Source organism: Aulostomus chinensis, chromosome 9 (assembly GCF_037954235.1).
Source record: "Aulostomus chinensis isolate RoL2024-O1b breed Wild chromosome 9, RoL_Achi_v1.0, whole genome shotgun sequence".
In the NCBI taxonomy this organism is placed as follows: Eukaryota; Metazoa; Chordata; class Actinopteri; order Syngnathiformes; family Aulostomidae; genus Aulostomus; species Aulostomus chinensis.
The window spans coordinates 6,965,676-6,992,486 of NC_141328.1; the positions used below are offsets into that span (position 1 = coordinate 6,965,676).

The following is a 26,811-nucleotide window of genomic DNA, read 5'->3' on the forward strand; positions in this document are numbered from 1 at the left end:
TCAGCATGACTTTTAGAGGTCACTGGTTTTAAAATTTAATAATCCCAAGCAGGCTGCACGGTGGTGCAGTGGTCAGCACTGTGGCCTCACAGCAAGAAGGTTCTGGGTTCGAGTCCCCGCTCGGGCACGGGATCTTTCTGTGTGGAGTCTGCATGTTCTCCCCGTGTCTGCGTGGGTTCTCTCCGGGTACTCCGGCTTCTTCCCACCAAAACATGGCAAAAACATGCATTTGGGGACGAGGCTGATTGAATACTCTAATTGCTAATATGCTAATTGACCGTAGGTATGAATGTGAGTGTGAATGGTTGTTCGTCTCTCTATGCCCTGCGATGGACTGGCGACCTGTCCAGGGTGAACCCCGCGTCTCTCCTGAAGGCTGCTGGGATAGGCTCCAGCCCCCCCCCACGACCCTTAACAGGATAAGCAGTAGAAAATGAATGGATGGAGTTTTGAAGGACTTTTACCAAAGCACTATTCTATGTGTTTCTACTTTTACTTAAGTGAAAGAACTGCATTTTTCCTCAACAGCAGGGTTATTTTCTATTGTGCATGTTATAAATCAAATTGTCACTGTTTTATTGGGAGACTTAGATAGACCAGAACTAAGGTAAGTGAAATTGTATGTGTATGTATGTGTATATATATATATATATATATATATATATATATATATATATATATATATATATATATATATACACCATAAGTGTTTCAGTTCTTCTCTAACATACACAATTTGGATTTTACAAGTTTTACAAAATAAGTATTAGCGCAGGGTTCTTGTATTGCATTGTCCATTGTACTCTCACGCTAACTTCTATGAAAATATGTGATATTTTCAGGAGAATGTGAGTAATGTAACTGACTTTGATCAGTTTAGCTTGGACATGAAGCCTCCTTGACCAGCCTGTATCCCTTCAGTCTATCAAAAGAAGAGAGGGTCTGAATATGAAGAAAGGATCCTTTCGCTTACCAAGAGGAAAAAAAACACCACCATCATTCAATCACATTATCTGGCCATGTTTTTTTTTTTCTAAAGCAACACTTCACCAGAATTTGTCCTTCACTTATGCATGAGAGGATTTTATTTTGCGTGATTTTCCCATCTTATGACTGCTGACAGATTTTATAAATGGTGATTAAATGCAAAAACAAACTAAAACAAAAAACAAAAAAACCCCTCTTTTATGTTCATAAACAATCTGCAAATAAATGAAATAACAAAGTGCTCTTTGGAGGTGCTAAATTAAAGCTGATATTAGAAATGTGTGGTCTCAGCCTTCTCAGGCGCGGGCGGCGTAATTTGTTTTTTCAATTTTAATAACTTAAATATAAGATAAAAAAAGACACTGAAAGGCTTTTTTTCTTCCCTTTTTACGGCTTTTTCATTGTCCCCAGGAAAAATTCATAATTAACCCATGTTTGTAACCTTCTCGCACTTACAGCCGTAAATGTTTGGCTTTTGATTAGGAAATTCTATCTTGCCTTATTTTCGTGCACTGTTTCTCCTCCACACAACAACATGCACTGATACAAGAAAACATAACATTGTAAAAAAAAGGATCCAACGTAGAGCCAGCCACCACCTGCTTAAGCAAAGAGAAAACACATTTAAACTGGGATTATGACCCTTATGTGGTAAACGTAGTATCTATCAGAACATATAATCTGTTACTTGTCTTGTTTAAACCACAACATCAATCACCAACAACATGTAAGTCCTTATAACGTCTTCTTTTTTTTTTTTTTTTTTTACCTCACCTTACTCCCTCTTGTTCAGTTGTCAGGGATGAATTTCCTGGTTTTATGCTGATGGTTGTTGTCACTGTACAAAAGGGTTACTTTGAATTAGAAACCAAAAAGAGACATCCCAAACGATACTTGATTAAAAATTTGGGGCCTGTTTGTCCTTGTTGATTAGATACCGTGTTTGCCTGCCATATCACCTATGAATAATAGTATACAGGTTCCCCTCACAAAAATGACCAGAAAATGGGTAAAAATATCTACTCAACCATCTCTGTTACATGGAGCGTCTTCATTTTTTTAAAATGTGATACAGTTTCTCCGTTTCATTGAAATCTTTCGTGGATTTTTTTGTTTTTGTTTACACTGGTTTCACATCCCTCCATGAAAAAACTTGTGGGTTCACACAGCTAAGGTTGGGGGGTGGGATTCAAGTGTAAAAATTTCCACACATTGCTATAAAATATCACGGGCCTTCTGCATCCACTTGGTAGCGCTACTCTTACTAGATTTGATGTTGCTGTTTACTGTCACATCAAAATTACCATGCTAACACCCCTTCATAAAAACTTTTTGTCTTTGCTGAAACCTGCAAGCAAATTTGTATTCTGGTTTGATCTGGTTGACCCGCTAGGAAGAGTGCATCCAAATGGGAAGAAAAAAAAACAAAAAAACAGAAAAATTCCCACTTGTCGCAGTGTGGAAGTTGGAATAATCTGCCCCAAAATGTGACGGATTCTCCCCTTGACCCATGATTACACACTTTTTCGTAATCCTGTGAACAGGAAGACAAACAGACAGACAAACAAGCAAACAAACAGGACTGAAACCATAAGCTCCTTAAGGGATGTGGTCGTCATAGATAAAATGGAAAAACAGTTATAAAGAAGAAATACCACATCACGGTTACAGTATATGCCTCCCTGCTTACACAGTGACTGTAACTTTTGATCTTTGTCAATCAAAACACTTTCAGGTCATCCTTGGAGTCCCAGAGGATGTTTGTACTATATTTGAAGAAACTCAGGGTTCCAGAGATATTGCATTCGGGTGAGGTGACAGTGACTTTGACCTTTGGCCTTTGACAACCATTATATTTTATAGTTCATCCTTGAATCCCAGTAGACGGTTGTGACAAAAATATGGACAAACAACAGAACAAATTCCAGTCAAGGAAAAATATCCCGTGGGGATTTTGAGCCCCATGGTTACTTGATTGGGTATGTGTAGAAAATAATGAAAAATATAATGAATTTTGAACTCAAATATTCATATAAAATATAGGCTTGTCCTAAATTCCCAGTGTAGTGCTAATAACTGTACTGGGGTTGCTTGGTCACTTGACACTGAAGTTAATGAAAAAAGCAAAAGCAGCAAAAAAAGCAAACATAAGAAGCCTAACACATTTAAACATTATGAGAACAGCTTATCACATTTGATGAAGTTTACCTATGTGAGAGATGAGGAGTCTGACCCTGGAGTGGATGTTCCTTCCATGTGTGGCGATCACACACCAGTACATATCTGTATCCGAGATTCTGAGTGAAGTCATAGTAACAGTGAAGACTCCTGCCGACTTATCATCGGTGATGAAAATTCTGTTATTCTTTCGGTTCTTTGGTGTTTTCACTATAATCTGACACAGATCGTATATCGGCCCCTTGCACCAGTACTTTGTGTTGTCTTTGAAGTGACGGTCGTACTGACAAGGTACTGACACAGATCCGTTGTGTGCTCCTTGCACCTCCTTGGGAGCCGACAGCTGGTCCGAGTCCACTGTATGCTTAGTCAGCCAGATGACGAAGAGAAGTGGAGCTGCAAAATACAAACGTTTCACACGTTAATTAATAAAATACAAACTTGTCTTCCATTATGAACTGCGTATTAGCTGTTATTACCATTAATTAAACAAGGAAATGTCCTCAAGGTCCTCATGGTTGGAATGACACAGCAGCGTGAAGCAGAAGCAACATGAGCAACACCGAATGCTTCCTCTTATTTATCTTTGTGGTCAAGTTTCGAAATCAGTCAGTTCATGAGAAAGAAGGAGAGCCAGAACAGAGTTAAGTTTTTGTTTGTATGGCCTTTGTTGTGTTGGCATACAGAATATTAACCAGTTTATTTACTTTTACAGCAGGTGGCACTAAAGACTAATCTGTTATAAATAAAAATGCAAACTGTTCTATCTATCTATCCATCTATCCATCTATCTATCTATCTATCTATCTATCTATCTATCTATCTATCTATCTATCTAGCTAGCTATCTAGCTATCTATCTATCTATCTAGCTAGCTAGCTATCTAGCTATCTAGCTATCTAACAACAAAAAAGATTTTGCTTTCACTTTTACTTCTCTAAATTAATCCTTTCCTGTTTTGCCACTTTGGTTTAACAATGATGTAAATGAAGCCAAAACTATGTTAAAAGCATCAAATGTGGGGTTTTTTGTTTTTTTGTCACTCAGCATACGTCCCCACGATAAAATATCGTTCCCCACAGTTCACTGTGTACGTCACATTTACAACCGACACACTGAAAAACAAAACGCATGCATAAAATTGTAGAAAAGTAGCAGCATTAGAAAGAAATACTAATGCCTTTACATGCAAAGCCAGATTTTTCCTTTTAAAAAATTAAATTCAGATTATCTGGGATTTTTTTTTTTGTTTGTCAATGAGTTAAATTTTTTTTCACATGCATATCACATTTATATCATTCATGTTTGAATTTGCTGTTTTCTTTTTCAAGTTCAGTGCCACAGAAGTGATCGACATGCTAGCAACAACCTACATTTTGTGTTTGCCTTCACTTACTTTTAGCACCTGTATGGTGAATGTTGCATTCAATGACTGAGTTTGTGCTATTGTTATGTTGTTGCTCAGTCATTGTCCCTTTACTGTTATTGTTCTGCTCAAGGGGAGCTTTTACTTGTGTCCGTTCAATTACAATAAAGCTTTTTATTCTCTTCTTTGTCACATTTCACCACTTCAATTATTTACTTTATCAGATTAGATTGTAGAGTTCACCAGAAATAATTGATTTGATCTGGCATTGTAAATATTTAGAGGAAGCTGTTGTTTGCGATGGATAGTCATCTTGGATGAGTAATCTGACTTGACTCTGTCAGAGAGCTGTTTGTGCTGATGTTAAATGATGTCTTTGTTTCGCAGAATCACTCTAAATGTCAAACACATCATCCAGAATTATTCCGTTAAAATTTGGCCCCTCCGGGCCTCCACTGCGTTAACAAATTAATTGGAATACAACTTGAAATATTGTTTGTTTAAGAAGCAATATAAATCATGTGACCTGATTGGAGACCCCCGGTAAAAAACAGAACCATGCTGGTGACATAAAAAGTGGTTGTAAATTATGTATGTGTGGTCTGACAAAAATTGAATATTCCTTTTCCATCCTTATCACTGTGGTTGAGCTGAAATTTAAACAAAGCATCAACCAACCCGACACCAGTAAAGAAATGAAGAAATGACCAGTTTGAGCATAAATACAATTGTTTTTTTTTCCACATTTAACTGAATAAAATCTGCGAGCAAAGAAAATAATATATATTAGACTCACTGACATTTGCTTGACCTTAGCTGAGACACTTAACGAGAAGCAGATAGGGTTGTTTTTGACGACAAATGGCATAACTTCTGCTTCCAGGCCGCCTCGGCTTGGTCAAGGTATTTTCCGCTGACATCAGCGTATCTGTCTTTAAATATTGCATGAACTATCGAAGATAAAGAAGGCTGCATTATAGTGGAAACTAAATGATAAGATAAGTTCTCCCTTTACCCTTAAATGCATTTGATGTTAATGCAAATTCCACTTCATAACATATCATGATCCTCTCTTCTGCATGATTACTGTTGTCAAACACATTTATCATCACGTATCAGTAGGCGGAGAGAGGGTTTCAAAGGCAATTTTGTCACTTGTTTATGTGATTTGACTTCTAAGATTTTCTGTCACCGCTCAAATGACAGTGACGCTATTAACACAAATCTGTCCCTCTTCTTTCTTTCTTTCTTTTTTTTTGCTGCGACGCAATAATAAACCACTTTACATTTAAGATTTAAACATTTACATTTCTATGTTATATAACTGTTTTCATTGCATTTCTGGCAGGTCTGACATTAATGGTAAAATGTAATGTATCTACATCATAAAATACACATTTGTGAGATTAGTTCGTCATTTGCTGCAGAAGCCGGGATTGTATTTGCGCAGATAAATGAGTCCTTCACACAAGGAGAATGTGCCTGTGGAGAATATGCCAGGGGTGATAAGTAATCACACGTTACTCCTTAAGTTGGTGGGTTGGATGACCTTTTTCTGAGATCTTATCTTTTGCAAATAAACACCTTTCAGGCACATGCCCACTCTCAACAAATTGGGTGCGTATAAAAGGGAGTGCACCTGCTAGATGACCTCCTTGTACATGACAGTCATGGGGAAAGTACTGTTTGTGACAGGTAAGTCAGAGCAGATGAACATGTTTCTTTTCATCCAAAGTGGATGGACTCCTGTCGTTTCTCACAGTTTTCTCACTTTCGTAGGTCTTTTTCCTCAATAATAACATGTGACTGTCAATTTTACAGCTCTGGCCTTGCTGCTGCACGCGCAGCTTGGTAAGAAATTCATGAATATTAGATGCATTACATGCTAACTTTTATTATTAATGGTAAGACATTAAAACGCGTACTTCATCCATGAATGTACTTTTCTGTATCACAGGCTCATCATTCATCCTGTCATGCTATTTTACCAACTGGGCGCAGTACAGACCACCACCAACCATTTACATGCCTAATGACATCGACCCATGCCTGTGCACCCATCTTCTGTATGCCTTCGCCACCATTAAGAACAACCAGCTGGCTACCTATGAGTGGAATGATGTAGAGCTTTACAGTCAGTTCAACGCCCTGAAGAACAAGTAAATCACTGATGTTATATCTTTCCCTCATGGAAAAGGAGAAAATAGAGAGTACTGGGAGAATTAATACCTCTTCCAAGTTGATATAACGTCAGATCTGGATCTGGTCCTGAATCAGTTCCAGAATCTAATCAACTATTCCTCAAACTAAATTCATACATCCAAATTTCATCATAATCCATTAGCAACTTTTTAAGTTATCCTGTTAAAAGTCTCCTTGGCAGAGGTAATACATATATGAGCCATGCAGTTTGGAATGCAGCCATCACTGCAGTGTAAAAGCATCTGATTTCTTGGCAGGAATGGCAACCTGAAGACTCTTCTGTCTGTCGGAGGATGGAACTTTGGCTCCACAGGGTGAGATAATCTGCTGATAACTGCAGATTTACCTCTTGATTTTGTATTGTCTAATAGATACTGTAACTCTTCCTATTTTAGTTTCTCTCAAATGGTGACAAGTGCTGCCAACCGCCAGACCTTCATCAGCTCAGTTATTTCATTCCTAAGGAAGTATGAGTTTGATGGGCTCGACATCGACTGGGAGTATCCAGCCAACAGAGGAGGTTCTCCTGACGATAAGCAGTATTACTCAGTTTTCCTGGAGGTTTGTTTCTCATATCTGTTTTCCTGTTCAGACTCCAGTTTTCTCAACAAAGTTTAAATAATTTATTTCCTGTTGACAGATAATAATGTTAAAGTTTGTCTAAAGTTTTCGGAGCCACAAGAAATCCCTGTGGCAATTCTGCTGTACCTCAGTGGATAAAAGATAAAGAAACAGCTCAAACCTGACTGTATTGCAAGTCCTAAAGTTAACACTAAATATTTTATATCTGGTGACATTCAACAGGAGATGAGGGCTGCCTTTGAGAGTGAGGCCAAGCAGAGCAACAAGGCTCGTCTGCTGATGTCTGCCGCTGTGTCGGCTGGAAAGGACACCATTGATTCCGCCTACCAGATTCCAAAGCTTGGCCAGTATGACTTTAAAGTGGCCTGTCCAGTCTTATACATAGTAAAATAATAGGTCACATTAGGATGGAATGACTCTGAATCTCACCTACAGTATATACTCTATGATCATTAATCTGTATTAACCTCTACCTAACCAGGGCGCTGGATATGATCAACGTCATGACGTATGACTTCCATGGCTCCTGGGATCCCATGACTGGCGAGTGCAGCCCTCTGTTCAGAGGCCCTAATGACCAGGGTGGTTTCATTTATTTCAATGTGGTAGGTGCCCACCCATCCTTCCCTTCAGTGTATTAATTTAAAGAGGTGTTACACTGTCAATTTGCATTCTTTGACTGTACCTACATTAAAGCATTTACAAAAGCTGTCTAGCTCTATGGCCTTGCATATTTCTTAATCCTTCATTCCAGGATTATGCCATGAACTACTGGAAGAGCCAGGGTGCCCCAGCTGAGAAGCTGATTGTTGGTTTCCCCACATATGGTAACACATTTACTCTGAGGAACCCTGCCGACCATGGTGTTGGAGCACCCATTGCTGGTGCAGGAACTCCAGGGAAGTACACACAAGAGGCCGGAGAACTTGCCTACTTTGAGGTAAGAACGATTAGGTTTGAATCTTTGAGTTTGGGAGTAGTTACAGAAATAGCGCTCTGTCTGCCTGATATCTGAGAATAACTGTCACTGACAAAGATGCAGGAATTAATAATTTCCTCTTGGCTGTGAGTAATAGCCTACATTGGTTTGTTAAATTACAGATCTGTGGCTTTTTGAAAGCTGGAGCAACTGAGGTTTGGAACCAGGCCCAGGATGTGCCATATGCCTACAAGGGAAACCAGTGGGTGGGCTATGACAACATGAAGAGCTTCCAGCTCAAGGTAAGAGACGTGTTCTCTTTGAGCATTTTTTTTTTTTTTTTTAGGCAGTCTGTCTGGTGTGGTGAACAACTTCACAGCTAAAAGTTTCATGTAATTTCAATCAACTGTCAGGACACCTATGAAGAAATGTGACGGGAGCAAACGTGTGTAGGTGTCAGCAATCACTGTGTCAAAATCCTCTCATTAGCTATTTGACATCAGTTACTGTAAAGGCTTTTAACACTGCCCCCCTCTGGCTGTTTGAAGGTTGATTGGCTGACAAAGAGCGATTTCGGAGGTGCCATGGTTTGGACCATTGACATGGATGACTACCTGGGCACATTCTGCAACCAAGGAAAATATCCTCTGATTAATGTTCTCAAAAAAGGCCTTAACCTGGATCAAGCACGTAAGCCTTTCAATATCGGGAATCATAAATGTGGGATCCCTTTTGATTTTATTTAGTTTATAATTTATTATAAACATCTTTTTATTAAATATCAATATGTGGTGTTTTTTCAGCATGTGCGCCTCCTGCCTCTCCCCTTCCTCCGATCGCCGGTGTGAGCACAACCCCTGGAGGCAGTTCTGGAGGACAATCTGGTGGCGGCAGCTCTGGAGAAAGCACTGGTGGAGGAAGCTCCAGGAGCGGCAGCTCAGGCACCAGTGGCATGGACAGCAGCTTCTGCGATGGAAAGGCCAATGGCATGTACCCTGACCCAAAAAACAAGAACCAGTTCTACAACTGCAGCGGTGGAAAGACCTACTTTGAGAACTGTGCTGCCAGTCTGGTCTTCGACAGCTCTTGTTCTTGTTGCAATTGGGCTTAAAATTGAAGTTAAAGATTGACTGGTTAACTGTTCAAAGGATGAATGTCTGCTTGGCATTTAGTTGTGAGAGGCTGGCTACTCTATGTTCAAAGTCCCTACTTCAACATCTCTCGTTAAACAAACAATGTAAAACTTGAGCAGTTCCTGTCAAAGGCAAAGAAAATAAAAAATGTAAATCATGACAGAATGGCTGCATGTATCCACATTCTTTACTTTTTGTCAGCTGGAACTGGTGGTATCAGAATTGTCCATATCTCTGTGAAACATGATCACTACATATGTATAACAAGGGCTGGGTATTGACCTTTGATTTTTTTTTTTTTACACCAACAGAATTGCTTCAGTGGTATATGTATGTATATATATTCATATTATATGGTATAAAAAGACGCACTGTCATTCAATACTAGATGGCATTACCTAAAGACTAGCTCTGTAATATGTTATTCATTTTTACGTTGTAAAAGTGCCTTAAGCTGAGAAAAGCCAACATGCTGACACAAACAAACTGCTGGAACAGACAAAATTAAACCACATTTGGTAAACTGGTTTACATTTTCAAATTAGTTGTTTGGAATATTTAGATTTCAATACGATGAAAATTAAAACCAGAGATCTGTAATGTAATATGTGTTCTGTAATTTTGTTAAAATGCATTTTATTGAGTACTTAAAAAAAACAAAAAAACAAAAAAACATCCAAACAGAATCAGAAACCAGTGTTGAAGTCAAGGTGTTGCTAAATGTACTGCTATCAAAATTTGGAGTGCTACCCAGCCCTCGTACACCTTATTTTACAGTATTTCCATACACACCAGTCTAAACATATGCAAAAGCATACAAACATGACAAAAATGACAACTGAAACAGACTGAGGTGTCAAGCTGATTATTCACTGCTGTAATAATCATAATCCTTGTATTTTTAACTTTGATGCAATATAAAACAGAACATCAATCTACATTTTGAATGAATACTGTCAAACAACCAACGATATAGGGGTATGAATTGAGATAGAGCCACCTCTAATTGCTCATGGTCTACTTTGCAAATTGGCCCACCACACTATTTCAAACACAATATAAGCATTTCTGAAAAAAAAAACATTCATTTGATAGGCTTTGGTTAAATATTTACTGTACAGTCTATAATAGATTGTTGTAATACTCCATCTGCGATAGCAGTCAGTTAGGAACAAAACAGGAAGAAGATCCTGAACCTCTCAGCTGCTCTTTGTCTCCTCTTTCTGTTCTGGTTTAGCAGATCCGTTCACTTCTGGTGCTGCCTCCTCCACCATGGCAGACTTTTTGGTCGTCCCTGTAGGAATGAGGGAAGAGGCAGGAACGAGAAGCATTAAATGCATGAAAATGATTACTGGGCAGTATAAAGGGAAGCTGGTTGATTTACCTGTGAGGTAATTTCTGTGCATCCGATGAAAAAACAGGAGCCCAATGAAAAGGATGAAACCGATACAGGCGATAATCATTCCACAGAGCAGGAAGCTGTAGCTGCCTTCAGTCTGGATAATCTGGGGATGAGGGGGTGACATAAAACATCTGGATCAAAATCTTCAATGGGCTTTTTTTCATTTCATTTAAAATATCTTTGAAATAACTGTTGAATTGAGGTTTAGCACAAACTCCTGCACTATTGCTGTAATCGTAAAAATACTCATCGGACTTACTGAGCCAACCAGAACCTGCATTACCATCTCTCCCATCCCTGCACTTGTCACTAGCACTGAGGTTGCACACCCTGAAAAAAAAGAAATGCATGGTTTATTTATTTCCTCTGTGATTCCATTTTTATCATCGCAGGTGCTTGATTGTGTACCCTGGTAATCGAGGATGTCCTCAGTATACGCAAGCATACAGGGGAAGATGCTGCTGAGGAAAAGCCCACATAAACAGGTCCCAACAAACAGGAATGTGCTGCTGGTGTAGAAAATGAGCAGCAACAAGACAGTAACGATAGCACCTGCCTGAAAGAACAAGGAACAATCAAGAAGATAAAAAAAAACAAACTGTTTGACCTTTAAATGAACGCGCCAACTTTTGAAGGGCCAGGCAAGCAAACAGATACCTTTCTTTCCTCTCTGCATGCATGGAGTACCAGACTCCCTCTGAATGACTTGCTGCCAATTAACTTAGTGGCAATGAACGCTAACGAGAGTATAACATCTCAAAAGTCATCGGATAAACGACCTTCCAAAACAGTTTTTGACTGGGTTAATATAACTAGGGTTGTGCTTTACGTTTGCTGTGGAAAAACTGTTTCCTCTGGGTCAGACACATCCCTGGAACTACTTTATTGAACAGCACAGGGATTTGATGAAGCATTTGAAACACTCCATAGTTTCTGATTAAACAACATTTTATTATTCTACACAGTAAACACAAAGTTCTATTCAAATAGAATAATATTTAATATAATAATAATATTTCTATGAAAGGAAGCAAAGATTGTTTTGGACTTTTGTGTATTTGATGACATTGGAGATGATTTTCTCTACTGCCCCTCGCTAGCACTCGCTACAGGTAAGCTAACTTGCATTGATACATCACTGGGGGTGTGGAACTGTATCTGCTTGTCTGGCTCTAAAAATGATGAAAAATAGGAGTACTACCCCCCCCCCCCCCAAAAAAAAAGTTGGCTTGTTCTTTTAAGTTTTAGTATTTTTCACATGTTGTGATGGTGCTTTTATTACCAAGTTGAACATCAGCAGCCTCACAACCTGGAAACGGTAGGAGAGAGGTATGGACAACAGTCGTCCAGCGGTGATCGCGGCCCAAAAGATACTAGCCAGATAACCCGCTGTCTTATGAGGCAGTGACATCGGTGGTGCAACGGCGTAGGTGTACACAAAACCTGCATATGCACCCTGAAAAAGAAAGGCACTTTCTTCCATTGTTCTATAGCTTTGATTGTATTTGTAATAAAAACCAGAATATTGAATTTTTTTTAAAGTTATAATATTCCATGATTTATCACCACCCACTCACCACAATACCATCGGTCATGAAGAGCACCATCCCACCAAGGACATGAATCATGAAGAAGGATACAGGCAGCCCACGTAGGTTATCATTCTGGCAGCAGCTAAAGATATCCCCATGACCTGTATCAGCGTAGAGTCACAAATGACACACTGTAGCACACAAAGTGGCAGTTATTTTTTTTCCTTTTAGCTGACAGGAAATCTAGGAACATAAGTATGCATTATTCATGTTATAACAGGGGTCCTGTATACAAAAAAAAAAAAAAAACACCCCAAAACATTTCTTTCCACGTCCTTACCTCCAGCTCCATGTTCTCTCTGCTCCACTTCTGTGCCCTCGGCCCCCTGCTGGTTCTCCATCGCGAGTTCGTCTTTGTCCAGAAGACGAGGGGTGCTGCCAGGGCAGCATGGGATCAGCTGCTCTCGATACATCAGGAAGAGGACTGCAATGGGCACAGGCAACTGAGGGTGTACAAATATTATTCAGTTCCTTCATTTTTGTAATTACCTATATTAAGATATTATAACTGCTCTCTTGTGTCTACTTTGTTCAGCCTCTCACATTGATAAGTGCCATGATCCAGAAAGCGTAGTGCACAGAGGACTCGTCCTCTTCTCCCTCGTGGGGCAACTGGCTCTGAGTGATGTTGTGCTCTGCAATCGGACTGTTTCTCAGCATGCTCCTGAAATGATGCATGATATCGGTCCCATTCCCAGTGTGATTCCCACAGCCTTTCTCTGAGAGGAAAGGATCGGCAATCAGTGGGCTCACCAGGGCTCCAAACCCAATGAAGAAATGAAGAGCCTGCAAAAAGTAGAAGACAAAGATCAGACTCATAACTTGATAAAAAAAAAAATTGTTCCACTAATGATACTGTATATACACGTCTAGTTATTCTATTCTTCACTTTTATTTAAAACAGATTTTTCTTCAATGTAAGGGGTGGGCAATAGTTTTAGGGGAGGCTCAGTGAATTGAGATGAAAGAATATTAGTTATCAAAATGTAAGATGTTTTTCGTTAAGATATGTATGAGAACTACAGCAGACTTAGGTTAATTTAACTGTTTTTCTTACTTCTCAAGAGTCAGTAATTAATGACTCAGACGGACTGTTTTCATGTATTTGATGTACTCTGAAGCAATATTAGGCTGCTTTGTTAAATAGTCTACTGTCCAAATAACATAAAAATACAAGCATTCAAAAAAAAGTATAGAAAGAGAGGTAAGAAGGATGCCTTATTCAGAATCAGAAAATGTTCATATTCTTCTAAGCTTTGTCTAAAGAGAGGTTGAGCATCTCAGACTTGTTTGAAAATCAATTTGAATCATCACTGAATATGAAAGCTATCAGGAAAGCGATGGGAAGGTAGAGTCTTCTCACCTGTAAGAAAACAGCAGAGTCCTTCTGATAGATGTCCACCAGTTGGATGTTTGCAATGGTGTCAATAATTCCCATTGCCAAACCAGACACCGCCATAGCAATGGCAAGCACCAGCACATTATTGCACAGAGGGATGATGGCAAATATCACAGAGATGATGAGAGCAGAGACGAATAAGGCAGAGAGAGCACTGAACAACCTTCAATGAAAGACAAATACAGTTAGGAAAGTCACACGGTCCTCGACGATATTCGATTATTTATGCACATTGTAGAACACTTACGTCCTCTTAAAAACACCGCCAACAGAGCTGCCGATCAACAGGCAGAACTGCTGGGAAAAGAACACCCAGGTGATCTGACTAAGTGTTGAGTTTGTTTGACATTGCAAGTCCAAAATTGTAGGTCCAAGGAAAGCGATGCAGAGTCCAAAGCTGAAGAAAACGCTCCAGTAAGTCAGAGTGTGGTGGGCGTTCCTTTTAAAAAGAGTAACAATCCGCTCATCCACAAACATCTTGGCCACAGCACAGATAGACAAACCTCAGTAGAAACCAGACCACCAAGTGGGATCTTGACTCTCCCCTCTATGTGTGTGTTAGCAGCGCTGGGAAGTTTTATGGATGCCTGTTGTGTTGTAATGTGTTTGTAGATGTCTTTTAAAGCTCTTAGCTCCCTCCTCTTTGGATTGCCTAACTGAGAAGGATGTCCTCTTCAGTTAATGGGTGAAGTGGCGACACTTCTAACAATAATATTTGAATTGTGTCAATGATTGTCAATGAAAAGGAGTCTCTGTTGAAATGCTACCAGAAAGTGTTGATTTATGTGTCACGGTACTTCCAAGCCCAATCCATGGAAAAGGTGTAATTCAGGAAGAAATGACTCATAGATGTTTCAAAGGCTGCATGTGTTTTATTTTATACCTGAACAATACTTTGGTGCACAAGTTGCATAATGGAAAATGGAAATCTACTTCTTTTTTTTTTAAATTTGATTTTCTATTAAAGATTCCACTGAATGTAGAGTTGCAGCTTCAGCGTTAACGTAATTAAACCAAAATGTTTCTCCGTATGTCATCTCCATCTATTTGACTTGTCTTTATTCCTTTTGTTTTCTGTATGACATGATTTATGAAACCTCCAATGGGGATATTTCTGGTGTTCACAACAGTGATAGCAAAATTAGAGCTGACCCCCCCCCCCCCACAAAGAGACACAAGTATTTAAATAGAAACAATCTATACAAAAGGAAATATAATATTTCAAGTGTGAGATTATTGAATCTCATCACACTGCCCTATGATAAGTGGACAGTGGTGATATAGTGCCACCATGTACTGTTTCAGGCACAGGATGAGTGCTTTGGATGTTCTCTATTATTTATGGATTATTCACATGTTCCTTTCTCCAAAGAGAGCCTGCATCTCACTGCAGAGATTGTTTGAGATCCCCAAAGTTGCCATTGCCCTCCTGCATTTATTTTTTCATTTTTTTAATTTTCAGTCTAATTTTTTACATTGCATCTCCTGAATATGTAGAGATGTCCACAATTCTCCTACTGCTTTATGGTTTATCTTTAACCACACAGGGTTAATGTGGATAATTTGGTCCATCGTGTTGATCCAGACAGAAATATCCGCTGACTTCCATCATAACATTACATTTCTGTTTGTCTGCGACTTTGATTTATGACCAAATACTGAGATCTAATGCCTCTCCCGTCCGCTTCAGCTGTATGTTTGGCTGAGGATTGTTTTTACAGCTTTTGTGAAGTCAATCTGAGACACCCAGTGTTGTATCACCAATAATTCCCTCAGCCAAGGCTTATGTTTTCACCTGTGTCTGTTTGTCCATTATTCAGCAGGACTGTGCAAACATAACTAGGCCACTTCATGAAACTCTGTAACAGGCCCAAGGAAGACACCATTACATTTAAGCACAGATGTGTTTAACAGAGCAGAAGCCATATTTTTTTCCCTTCTATTTTTTGGTTGAAGTTGGAGGTGTGAGCGTTACAGAGTGGCCTTCTAAGTTTATTATCTTCTTAAAATAATCCATCCATCCATCATCCATTTTCTACCCTTTATACTGTTAAGGGTCACAGGGGGGCTGGAGCCTATCCCAGGAGCCTTTGCGCGAGAGGAGGTGTTCACCCTGGACAGGTCACCAGTCCATTGCAGGGCCAACACATATAGATTGACAACCATTCACACTCACAGCCACACCTATGGTCAGTTTAGAGTACTGATTAACCCAGTGTCCTCTTGCATGTCTTTGGACTGTGGGAGGAAGCTGGAGAACCTGGAGAGAACGTATGCAGGCACAGGGAGAACATGCAGACTCCACACAGAAAGATCCCATGCTGGAACCAGGGCTCGAACCCAGAACCTTCTGGATGTGAGGCGACAGTGCTAAGCACCGCACCACCGTGCTGCCCTCCTACAATAATCACCAAAGTTATTTCTCCAAGTTTTTTCAGAAAGCACAAAAAAACTGGAGACAAAACATCACAAGGAGCTGTTTTAGGCAAAAAAAAAAAAGTGTCAAAAAAATGACTCAGGCAATTATTTTAAAAAGGTGACATTTTGTTTGTTTTGGTATATCCCCTTGGCACTTTTCATCTTTCTTTTCAGCCTGTGTGTGTGTGTGTGTGTGTGTGTGTGTGTGTGTGTGTGTGTGTGTGTGTGTGTGTGTGTGTGTGTGTGTGTGTGTCAGAATCAGACAAAACCTAAAGGACGCAGGCTCTGGATGGACAATATGTGTGAAAATGCACTCTCAGTGTTAAACTTGACCCCATTTCAGCCCACAGTTTATGCATGATTTAAATATTAGAATGGTATATTCTATTCTCTGTTCTGGGTCCAAAAAATCGTATTCCATGATGAATGACGGTGAATAACGCGTTGTATTATTTAACCACAAGCTGTGTGAGTACGAAAAAAACAACAACTCAATAGCTAATCCCTCGAATGATTGTAATGTACAAACCAAACTCTACAAGTTATGGCCAAATATGGGCTTCCTTCAAGGTTGAGGAAACTAGATAATACTCAGTTGTTATCACTGGGAATTTTAGCATTTTTAAATGTGTATTTTATGAAAGTGATAGGACTTGAATATGTTAAATATCAGCGTGATGGTGTCACCAGCGTAACATATCATTTCTATGGCTTTAGCAGGTAAATATCTCCCATTCTTCAGACATTTTTTTTTGTTTTGTTAGTGGTCTACTCCTTAAAAAAAAAGGGGAAAAAAGCCTCATCTTTTGCAAGAATTGCAGCAAACACAATATTTACAAGTGTGATGCGGGATGACACATTTCCTAGTGACTGTATCCACCTTCACAGTGTTAATGCAAGCACGCAAAGCCCGAGCAGGCTGTATAAGGGGTTTGTTCGAACGTCCTCTAAATCAAGATGCTGGTCAGGGGCTAAAACCTGAAAAATACATGTGTTTATACAAAAGGCATTGATTAACATTCAGCATACCCCCCCAAACTTCCGGCTCTGGAGATATAGCAACACAGGATGACTTGGTCAGGTAATTGTCAACTCATGTAATCTTCGAGGTGGGGGTTAAAAATCAACAGCAATTCATGGTTACTGAAATAGGACACTTTATTATTTACACAGGTTAGTGTAGGAAGAGGAAGGAAATTAGTGTATTCTAGTGGGAGCACATTTACTGCAGATTATTTGTAAAATATGTCAAATCCACCCACATTGTGACTGATTTTGATATAATTTTACATTTAACTGCCTGGTGCTCCTCTGGTACGAGAGAGAATGCAACATGAAAGACGGGTCTGAGTGTGAGTCCTTTCCCCTCAATCTTCATTTGTACAACTATCATACGAAGAAGAAAATCAGTTTTTGGAATAATAATATGCCATGCTTTTTTTTTCGCAGAATGCTTCAGTGCTTAACTAGGGACGGCATGGATAAGAGCTAGATTGGTCGTCTGGGAACCGAAGGGTCATTGGTTTGATCCTCACTTTCCCCAGTGACCTTAACAAAGTATCCTCTAGCAAGATACTGAACCCCTAATTGCTCCTGATGGCCCTGAGATGGACTGGTGACCCGTCCAGGGTGAACCCCGCCTCATGCCCAAAGTCAGCTGGGGTAGGCTCCAGCCCCTCACGACCCTTACCGGACAAGCGGTTCAGAAAATGAATGGTTGGATGGATGGATGGAACTTCAATGCATAATAAATTTAGAGAAATGATATGTACTTTGACTCCCTTATTAACAAATCCAGAAACTAGGAATATGTAAATATTCATTCATAAAGTTTAATTTGTATTGAAAAGTCCATTTTCAGTTTGTAATGGAGGCTTCAAGTTGCATGTAAACCAACCACTGGCTTCCTAATCTTGAGATGCGATGCAACAATATCAAAATGGAGAAAATAGCAACATATCCAAACTGCATAAACATCCCTCTGCAGAGAAGCTCAAACATCCAAGTGAGTAACAATAAGTAAAAAGTTTAGGGAAAGTGTGTGTGTTTGTGTGTGTGTGTTTCCCCAGCTTCAACACTAGATGGTGTAAATGTACTGCATTAATTCACAATTAGAAGTACAATCAATCCAATCTGCTGTGATAAAAATAACCGCAATTGTTTTTTTTTATACAAAGAGGAACTGAAAGTAAAGTGACACCCAAATGACACACATTGATTAATTATAGCAGGATGTCCTAACCTAACAGTTCACAAGGTTTTTATGACTGAACCACTTGCGCGTGCGCACACGCACACGCACACGCACACACACACACACACACACGCACACGCACACACACGCACACACACACGCACACACACGCACACACATAAAGACTCGTGGTATTCTGGCAGCCATGTAAAGAGATGAGACATCAGTAACAGGGTTTATGCTCCTTCCTGTCTCATCTCCATAGGCTGACATTTAGCCGACTCTCAATCAGAGGCCTGAGACTGCACCAGAGCAGTCTGATAGGATTCCTAATCCCACCCATCTGCACTTCCTCCACCTCTACTATTTGCTTATCTATACTGTATTCCTTTTCATGGGAGCAAAGTACATTTTGCAGTATGCTGGTAAGTTATGAACTGTCATGAGCTGAATATAAAAAAACCCTTAAACCTGAGACACGAAATAAATTTGTGCATGAATGTTTGATAGAATGCTGTTTGAATGTGCACTTCAGTATCAACAGGAAGCGTGAAGCTCATGACAGGTTTGTTTATCAATATATGGAAAATCAGACGAATGAGACAACTGGCCCAAAAAGACATGACACAGACTCCTCATTTCTAGAGAGTCTCTCATCGACTCCCACCCCACCCCCCCCCCCCCTTTCTCACCCTGCCAATGCACCTCTTCTCAGGCCCAAAATAGAGCCATGGATATGTGGTATGCAAACATGTCTGCAGGGCAAAACAGTGCTGTTCTGCTATGCTCTAGGCTTCTGCAGTACATACTGGTGACCCAGTTAAACCATAGAAAATATGTAAAGCTGGAACTTAAGCAAATATTTCTGAGTGTCATTTCCAGGTCAAGTCATTTCAGTGAATCTGCATTGAGAGATTATACCTCGGACCAGTCATCAAAATTAAAACACATTAAAAACAGGCTCAAAAACAAAGCAAAGTGAAACAAATTCCAAATGTCAAACAATGGAAATGGAACAATTCCTGCAACAATGCGCATGCAAGAAAAAAGCTAAGCACAAATGGCAAGTTTGACACGTATAATAAAACAATTTCAACATATGACCCACTATCAACTTGCTATATTTCAACATAAATTATAGACTACAATTTTAAACCTAATTACAAAATTCAAAAACTTTTCATGTACTTTTGTAAATGTTTTCACACCCCACTTACAGTTCCTTCACAGACCACCAGGGGGACACACATTTCTGGCCTTGGTAATGGCGCAGCAGGGATGATATATTTTTGCAGGCTAACCTGGTTAGCATCACTGTGGGCTCCCTCGCCCAAAGCCAATGGGGTATTTACTTTGGATATGGAAATACTCCAGAAATAGAGCAATTGGGCAAACAAAAGTTTATAAGACTCACACATTTTGTTTAGAAAGACACAGTAATCATCATGATTTTATGTCCCAACAAGCTTTGCACCTTTTCTCACTCTGGTGTGACAACATCTCCTATTTTCAACAGCCTCTGTAGCCTCATATAACCGCATGTTTGAAACCTCCTTTTTTTTTTTTTTTTTTAACACAATCACATTTACAATGACAGATCTTATTTAAGGAATTAACATTAAACCCAATGACTTCAGAGCAAGGGAACCGGATGCTAACAGAATATTTCAACACTCATTTCTGCACCAAACCAGTGTAAATGGATGAGCGTGATTTAAGTTATTGTAAAATGTATGACTTGTTCTGTGAGGACAACTGAACCAATTATTTCAGGAGTTTGATTTTTTTTAAACAAAAAAGAGAAGGAACATGTGCTTTAATTCCTTGCTGACTTTTTCAGTGTCTTATCAAATACCCCTTGATCTTTAAACAAGAACTATGTGTGCATAAACTGAGTCTTGCCTCAGTTGCTCTGAGCCTCCTTTATCTCCCAGGAGCAGGAATTGAAAAAAGGATTTCTCAGATATTGACCCCAGTAACATTTAGCAACTTCACAAGACTTCACAAGACTTTGCAAGACAAAAACCTACCAAAGTTTACTAATTTAGACAATCAAAAAAATTCCCCATTCTTTTTTTTTTTTTTTTTAATAATATATTGAAAATAAGCATGTGAGCATACGGCAGTTTCTGGGAGGAAAAAAGCTGACCTTGATATTTGTTACAACTCAGATTTGTGTTTTTCTGTTGTTCTGTTGTCCATCTCACAGTAAATTAGACTCAGTTCAAAGATTTTGTCCCCTGCCGTTGAAACTTTGATATCATGAGAACAGAACCCTGTTGAGAGTTGGTACTTATCCAAGGACTTCAGTCAGGTGTTTCCTCCTAAGATTCATTAAAACTCAGCAGCCGATCTGTGTGAGGATAATGGCTCCTGCTAGCCGCTTCAGTCCACATGAGTGGTTGATACATGTTAATATCAGCTGATTATACTCCAGTGTGCAATACTGCTAGTGATAGTTATCATCACTCTAAACATTAATAATTTATCAGCCAATTACTGTTTTGTCACCCTGTCTGTTGTTAATCCTAAACCCTCCCAGCCTTTATTGCAATTTTACTCATTGCCATCAAATGACTGATGGTGGTACGGATTAAAGATTGAAACTATTGAAATATTTCTTTAGATACATCTCTGCCTTGTGTTGTTTTAGTTATGGCTAGTAAGCAGAATTGCACATCTACCTTTCTGATAATAAAACTGGGTTGAGGCTTCGTATTACTTTCTTTGATATTATTTGACATTTTCATTAATTTCTCAGGAAATATCACACGGACCTTTATATAAATAAATACATGTTCAGGCTTATTTACAGTGATAATATCTGTTAATGCGTATTATAAAGTGTGGCTCCTGATTAAAGATGGGATTCAGAGGAATAGAATATTTCCATGAGGGCAGGGGGCTGGAGGGGGGAGGGGCATATTGGCCTTAACGGATGTCCCAGAGCGCCTTTAGTTGGTTTTAAAACTGTTGTAATTTATTCCTTTGATGCAGTAAAATAAAAGCAGTAAAGGCATTAAATCCTAGCTGTGAGCTTTTAGGGTCTAGAGTGGCCTGTTTTTTCATAAGCTACAACAAATCCTGTAATATTTTATTCATCCGATGCCACTAAATCAAATTCATGAGGTTTACAGTTAATCATTCTTTAGTCATTTTGTGTTCCCCTTTCTGCTGACATTATGCAGGGGAAAAAAAAGATAATTAAATGCTTCCTTTGCATGTTCAAATCCTTAAGGATCTGACTCACCAGTTGACTGATGTAGTCTCAAACGCTTGGATTTAAATACATTTGATATCATATCCAGCCTGCTGTTACTTTCTTGTATGAAACTATAACAATAATATATTCCATGTATTTAGTTGTTAGGTAGTTGCAGTATTATAGAGAAACAAATGATACTGCAAGCTTTTTAAAAGTACAGGGTACCTACAGGGTATGGTGGTAAACACAGTTGAAAATGCAAATCCTCCAGTACCTCTTTAAAGTACCGGTAATTCTTACTTGAAAATGCTTTCTTCCATTGTTTATTTTTTTCTCATATTTTTACAGGGATATCTATGGACAGTTTCTCTATTATACCCAATTTTCTACTCCCTTGATCTTGGCAAATTGTTCATAGTCTTTACAAGAATGTTAAACCATCGTGGGAAATCACGTTAATGTAATAATGATAGTTAAAGCTGGGCATTATTGTCTAGAAGTAAAACTGTCTTGTGTTTTTGTGGTTTTTTTTTGTAGTTGTTGTTGTTCTTCTTCTTCTCCTTGTGCTGCCTAAATCTGCACAGTTTGATTTCTCACAAAATAATTTCTGAAATTTTTGAAAAGTCAGATAAAAAAAAAAACAATCAAAAATTGTCAACAGTTATACAGTGTGAAATATCACACTTGCAAGACCATTATAAGCATCTGTTAGATTTACTGACGTGATTTTACGCAAGCAGATATCATCATATGATATATAAATAATATGAAATATAGAAAAAGGCTTTGGAACAATATGCAATTCATTTTTTTTCCATATTGCCTATGCTGTAACAAGATGCAACTTTAAAAAAAAAATTTTTTTCAAGATTTTCAGTCGAAAACACCGCAGTAAATCCAAATAAAAGTCTTTGATCTTTTTTGCCTGCATGATTTTACCTTAATTATTAAGAACAACTGTAATCTCCTGAGAACAGCTGATTAAAATGTAAATCAAATATCAGTGACTAGTTTGTGCGAAATGCTTTTCCAGAGAACGATGTGACAAAACTTTACTAGCAGTCTTACACACAGCAGGAGCATAAATCAAGCACGGATGCCAGTTTATCAGCTCAGATAATGATTTGAAAGCTGTGATAGAGTGTTCAACCTCAGTGGATTTTGTGAAAGGCGAGTGATGAATTCTAAACCCCACACAGGGTAACAGATTTCTGTAGTGAGGAACCAGATTTGTTCCCCTAAAGATGTTTTTGTCAGAGCCAGACACAGAGAGAACAACTCATGCATACAGCTGTTGGGTAATAGTACACACATCCAGACACACAAAACACAATAGTGATTTATTCTTTTCTATCATAAGACGTCTCCCTTTCCTTCGCCCTGTCCTCCTCTCCCCCGCCATTCTCGACACAGTTGTAGAGTGCAGAGCAGTGATGCGTGTCCCAGTGAAACCTGGTGAATAGTAATGAACCGAGCCTGTGTGTCTATTTGCGGGGAAGCAAGAGGAGAGAGGGTAGGGAAGGTTTGTGGGGAAGGAGGAGGAGGAGGAGGAGGTAGACTGAGTGAAAACAGGGCTTCTCTTGCTGCACTGATGCAGCGGCGAGGTGACTAACAAGAGATGCAGTTGCATTAATCCTTTACACCCTTCACACGCAGCTTCACTCCTCAGCCAGTCTGACCAACATGACGTCACTCATTAAAAACTGTATCTTTTCTCTGGGTGTGTTTCTTGTGTTTCATTATACAGTAGCTCTTTTCACCCACTCTAACCCCCTCCTCACTTTGACATGGGTGGGGGGGGGGTGTGCAGAGGAAATGGAGGTAGGGGGGAAAAGCTGGGAGTGAATGTGGCAGAGAGAGAGGCAACAGCACCTGCTGTCTTCATCCCAGATTCATCGGGAAAACAGTATCCTCCTCCTACTAGTGACAGACTGTTTGAGGACAAAGAAAGAAGACAAAGAGTGACTGCATAAGAGACTCGGAGGAACTTCAGATCCATGCTGACCTGGAGCCACCGTTCTATTGGTAAATTCTGGGTTTAAACTTTACGGCTAATACTGCATGTTCAGGATGAAGTTTGTGTCTTTGTTGGAGGGGAACAAAAAACAGATGAGCATCAATAGTTACAGTAAGATTCTGTTTATAATCGAGGGGTAAGTGACTGGAATATTCTGACTGGCTGCAAAGATCAACTTGAGTGCCAGGACTGAAAGGAAGGGAACAAACACAATAGACAACCCCCCTACCACAGCCCCTCTTTTATCCTTTTCCATCCAGGACTCATGGGCACTCTGCCAACTTGGAGTCTTAAGAACTCATTCAAAGAAAGCCAGAGAAAGAGACTTGTTTAAAACCAGCAGCCATTCTCTCAGAGTCTCTTGTTTTTCATTACATTTCCCACGTGAAGAGGGATTTCTGCTTGATGTTTTTTTTCTGACACTGTGTGCAGGAAGGTGGGGAAAGGGATTGGATGAGGGGGGGAGGGTGGGTGGGTCTAGAATTGCCATTCATGTAACGTTTCGTCAGATTTGTGGTTTGACAGTATTGTGAGCAAGTGATCTTCTGAGCCCCCCCACCCTCTTTCTCCCCTGTTTCATTCTGCTTTTGCTCCCTCCGTTTCACCACTCTCCCTCCCTCTCTCATAGTAACTCCTCCCCCCCACTACCCATTGTCTCTCCATACAGTATTAGACTGAGGGGATGCCATACTGGTTCCAGCGAGAGACGCATAAGAGGGAGTAGGAGGTAAGAGTAAGATTTATAGCATGAGATTTCATTCTGTGCATGACGAGGGCCATGTTACTTTCCAAAGCGTTAAATGTGCTGGTTAAAATAATAGTTTTATATTCATTGAGACTGACAGTGAAAAAAAAGGAGCATCACTGATGTTCTGGATCTTCCATGTGTTGTATATTACATTTTGGCGTGTTTTGGTGCTGTTGTCTGCTGTTGGAAGCTGCTTTCACATTAAGTGAAAAGGAAATACTGTTGAAGGACTTTCAAAACCACTCAATTGTGGGAATATTATTCATTTGCTGTCATGCTGTCACTCAGCAGTTCATTCTCAGTATTCATAAGTCGCATGAGAACAGAGACATGTATATGTTAAGAACACAAAAAATGACCGTGGTCATAATAAGCAATTAAAAACATCTGGCCACTCATGATTGGCTGAATTGGCTCCCAGCAGAGTATGGCTCCCATGTACAATGTTTAGGGATTAGAGCTAATCCTCCCTGTGGCTAAGAGTCACCTTCTTGTCTGGACAGAGTCTGACACAGGGGCTTTTCTAATTTATGCTGAGACACACATGAGCACAGACTGCACAATGGCTCTTTTTTTTAAATGTGGAAAAAGTACCTCTCTTGAATTTCTTCCAGAGGTCACGTGAACTTCCAGCGTATGCAAGGCTAATGGGAGTGTGTAAATAACATGGGATGACAAACGTGAAAACATGCTGAATAAATGATAACATCTTTGCAATTCTGACTGACAAACCAAAACAACAACAACAAAAAAAGATAAATGCAATCAAAAAAGAGATGTGCAACAATCTAAAGGAACTTTAAAAAAAAAAAAATTCCTTACACTGCGGAAAGTACTTGAAACAGGTGCATAAAAAGGCAACTAGAAGTGGTTCTCTCAGTAGTGGACAGTTGCAGCTGAGTACAGGAAGCTCTGTGTGCTTGTTCATAGAAAAAAACAAAAAAAAAGGAGCCAGTCTCAATGGAGCTTTTGTTGTTTGAATTGGAGACAGCAAAAGCACAAGAAACACTGACTGACAAATACCTGGCCCCTGTGTGCCTCAAATACCTCAGCGTTGCACTTGATACAATGTCAATAAATGCCTCCTCTGTCTTCTGCAGTAGCCCGTTTCCCCTCTGTCCACACAGATTTTTTTTTTTTTTTCATGTTTTCACAAAGGCTACTGTTTTCTGAGCAGACATCTGGGTGAGCAGATTTGGCCGGCATAGCTTGAGCCTCTTCTCACTGAGAGGTTGAAAAGGGTTCAAAAATCTGTGTTCTGCGTTGAAATTTGTAGTAAAAGGTGTAATTTCAGAAGAATGTAGTATTTCTGTATAGATTCAGCTCTTTTCACAATAGAGGATATGAACAATAGTCTGTTTTCGTGCAAAAATGATGCATCGTGGGTTCTGCAAAAAACTATTTGGGTGATTAATTAACATTGTGAGCTTTCTGTGCCCAGTGGTTCAATTCAAACACTGAGGTAATGATCTCCTTTGTGGTGGAGGAAGACAAGCAGGGGGTTTGCTAGAGTTTATGTAATCGGTTTCAAATTCACACACAAAAAAAAAAGTCTTTTGATTATCATTGCACCTTCTCCCTGCAGACACTGATATAGAACTGCATTTTTAATCAAAGATTCCTCAAACGCCATAAGGATAGTGCTGAATAGCTTGCAGAGTATTTATGTAGGGTTCAAGCATCGGGTAGGGGTCAATTTATCTGACTTTGTGCAGTGCAAAACACAATTTCTCAAGTTTAGATAATCAAGGCAGTTTCATTTTACTCCCACAGGACTCGGATGAGTACTTGCAGTTTCTGTGGTTAATTATTCATGTGGATGTGAGTTTTAAATGCTGTGCGCAACCTGCCCCTGTTTTTTTTTTTTTTTTTTTTAAATCTTTTTGTTCCCAAGTTTTCTGTTACTAACTGCAGACTTAAAAAAACAAAACAAAATAAAAACTGCATCCGATTCACTGCCTTTTTGTTCTTGAGATCATAAACCCAAACCACAACTGTGTCTTATGGCTTTCTATTCCTATGTGAGTTTTTTCTAGCATGTCATGTAGGGTTTAAAGCCATTGGATACACAGTGGACAGTCAACCCCCCCTCTTTTTTTGCTACTTTTTACTTGCAAATCCAAAACTACTGTAGCTAAAATCATTATTTGGCATTGTAAATATATGAGCTTCTGTGCTATTTGTAGCATCAAAAATCTTATGTAATGCTATCAAGACAAGCCATGGCCTACAGTGTCTACATCACTCCTTGGATCAAACTTTCTGAGTCGCGGAGCAAATATGGATATTCTAAGTGAGAGCAAACATTAGAGGTTTTCTTGGAGGTGTTTTGGCGAACGACTACCTAGTTTTTAAAAAAGTTGCGACTGAGCAGAGGTTAAAAGAAATGAAAACAGTTCCTGCTGCTGTCAGCCACATCTGACAACATCTGACAACATTCATAAATAGTTTAAAGCTCTTTATTCCTAC

General features: G+C 39.4%; 3 protein-coding genes across 3 annotated transcripts; 1 reads left to right on the forward strand and 2 right to left on the reverse strand.

The window, feature by feature from the left end:
* Positions 1 to 696: 696 nt before the first annotated feature.
* Positions 697 to 3,735, reverse strand: LOC147255616 (CMRF35-like molecule 3). Its single transcript, XM_086212586.1, has 4 exons — positions 3,645 to 3,735; positions 3,196 to 3,561; positions 1,762 to 1,825; positions 697 to 1,586 (listed from the first exon to the last, which is right to left on the reverse strand). Exons 1-4 carry the CDS (start codon positions 3,679 to 3,681, stop codon positions 1,487 to 1,489), a joined length of 567 nt encoding a protein of 188 aa, XP_086068712.1. The 5' UTR covers positions 3,682 to 3,735; the 3' UTR covers positions 697 to 1,486.
* Positions 3,736 to 5,215: 1,480 nt separating this feature from the next.
* On the forward strand, positions 5,216 to 9,451 carry LOC147255617 (acidic mammalian chitinase-like). Its single transcript, XM_086212587.1, has 12 exons — positions 5,216 to 5,434; positions 6,123 to 6,226; positions 6,353 to 6,382; positions 6,489 to 6,690; positions 6,991 to 7,047; positions 7,129 to 7,294; positions 7,538 to 7,662; positions 7,797 to 7,920; positions 8,070 to 8,255; positions 8,417 to 8,536; positions 8,783 to 8,924; positions 9,038 to 9,451. The coding sequence occupies exons 2-12, from the start codon at positions 6,178 to 6,180 to the stop codon at positions 9,343 to 9,345; spliced, it is 1,509 nt and encodes a 502-aa protein (XP_086068713.1). The 5' UTR covers positions 5,216 to 5,434; positions 6,123 to 6,177; the 3' UTR covers positions 9,346 to 9,451.
* A 1,076-nt stretch (positions 9,452 to 10,527) lies between these two features.
* slc60a1b (solute carrier family 60 member 1b) lies at positions 10,528 to 14,237 on the reverse strand. Its single transcript, XM_086212588.1, has 10 exons — positions 14,008 to 14,237; positions 13,725 to 13,923; positions 12,905 to 13,147; positions 12,642 to 12,804; positions 12,347 to 12,462; positions 12,052 to 12,225; positions 11,178 to 11,325; positions 11,029 to 11,099; positions 10,752 to 10,872; positions 10,528 to 10,661 (listed from the first exon to the last, which is right to left on the reverse strand). The coding sequence occupies exons 1-10, from the start codon at positions 14,235 to 14,237 to the stop codon at positions 10,567 to 10,569; spliced, it is 1,560 nt and encodes a 519-aa protein (XP_086068714.1). The 3' UTR covers positions 10,528 to 10,566.
* Between the last annotated feature and the right edge of the window lie 12,574 nt (positions 14,238 to 26,811).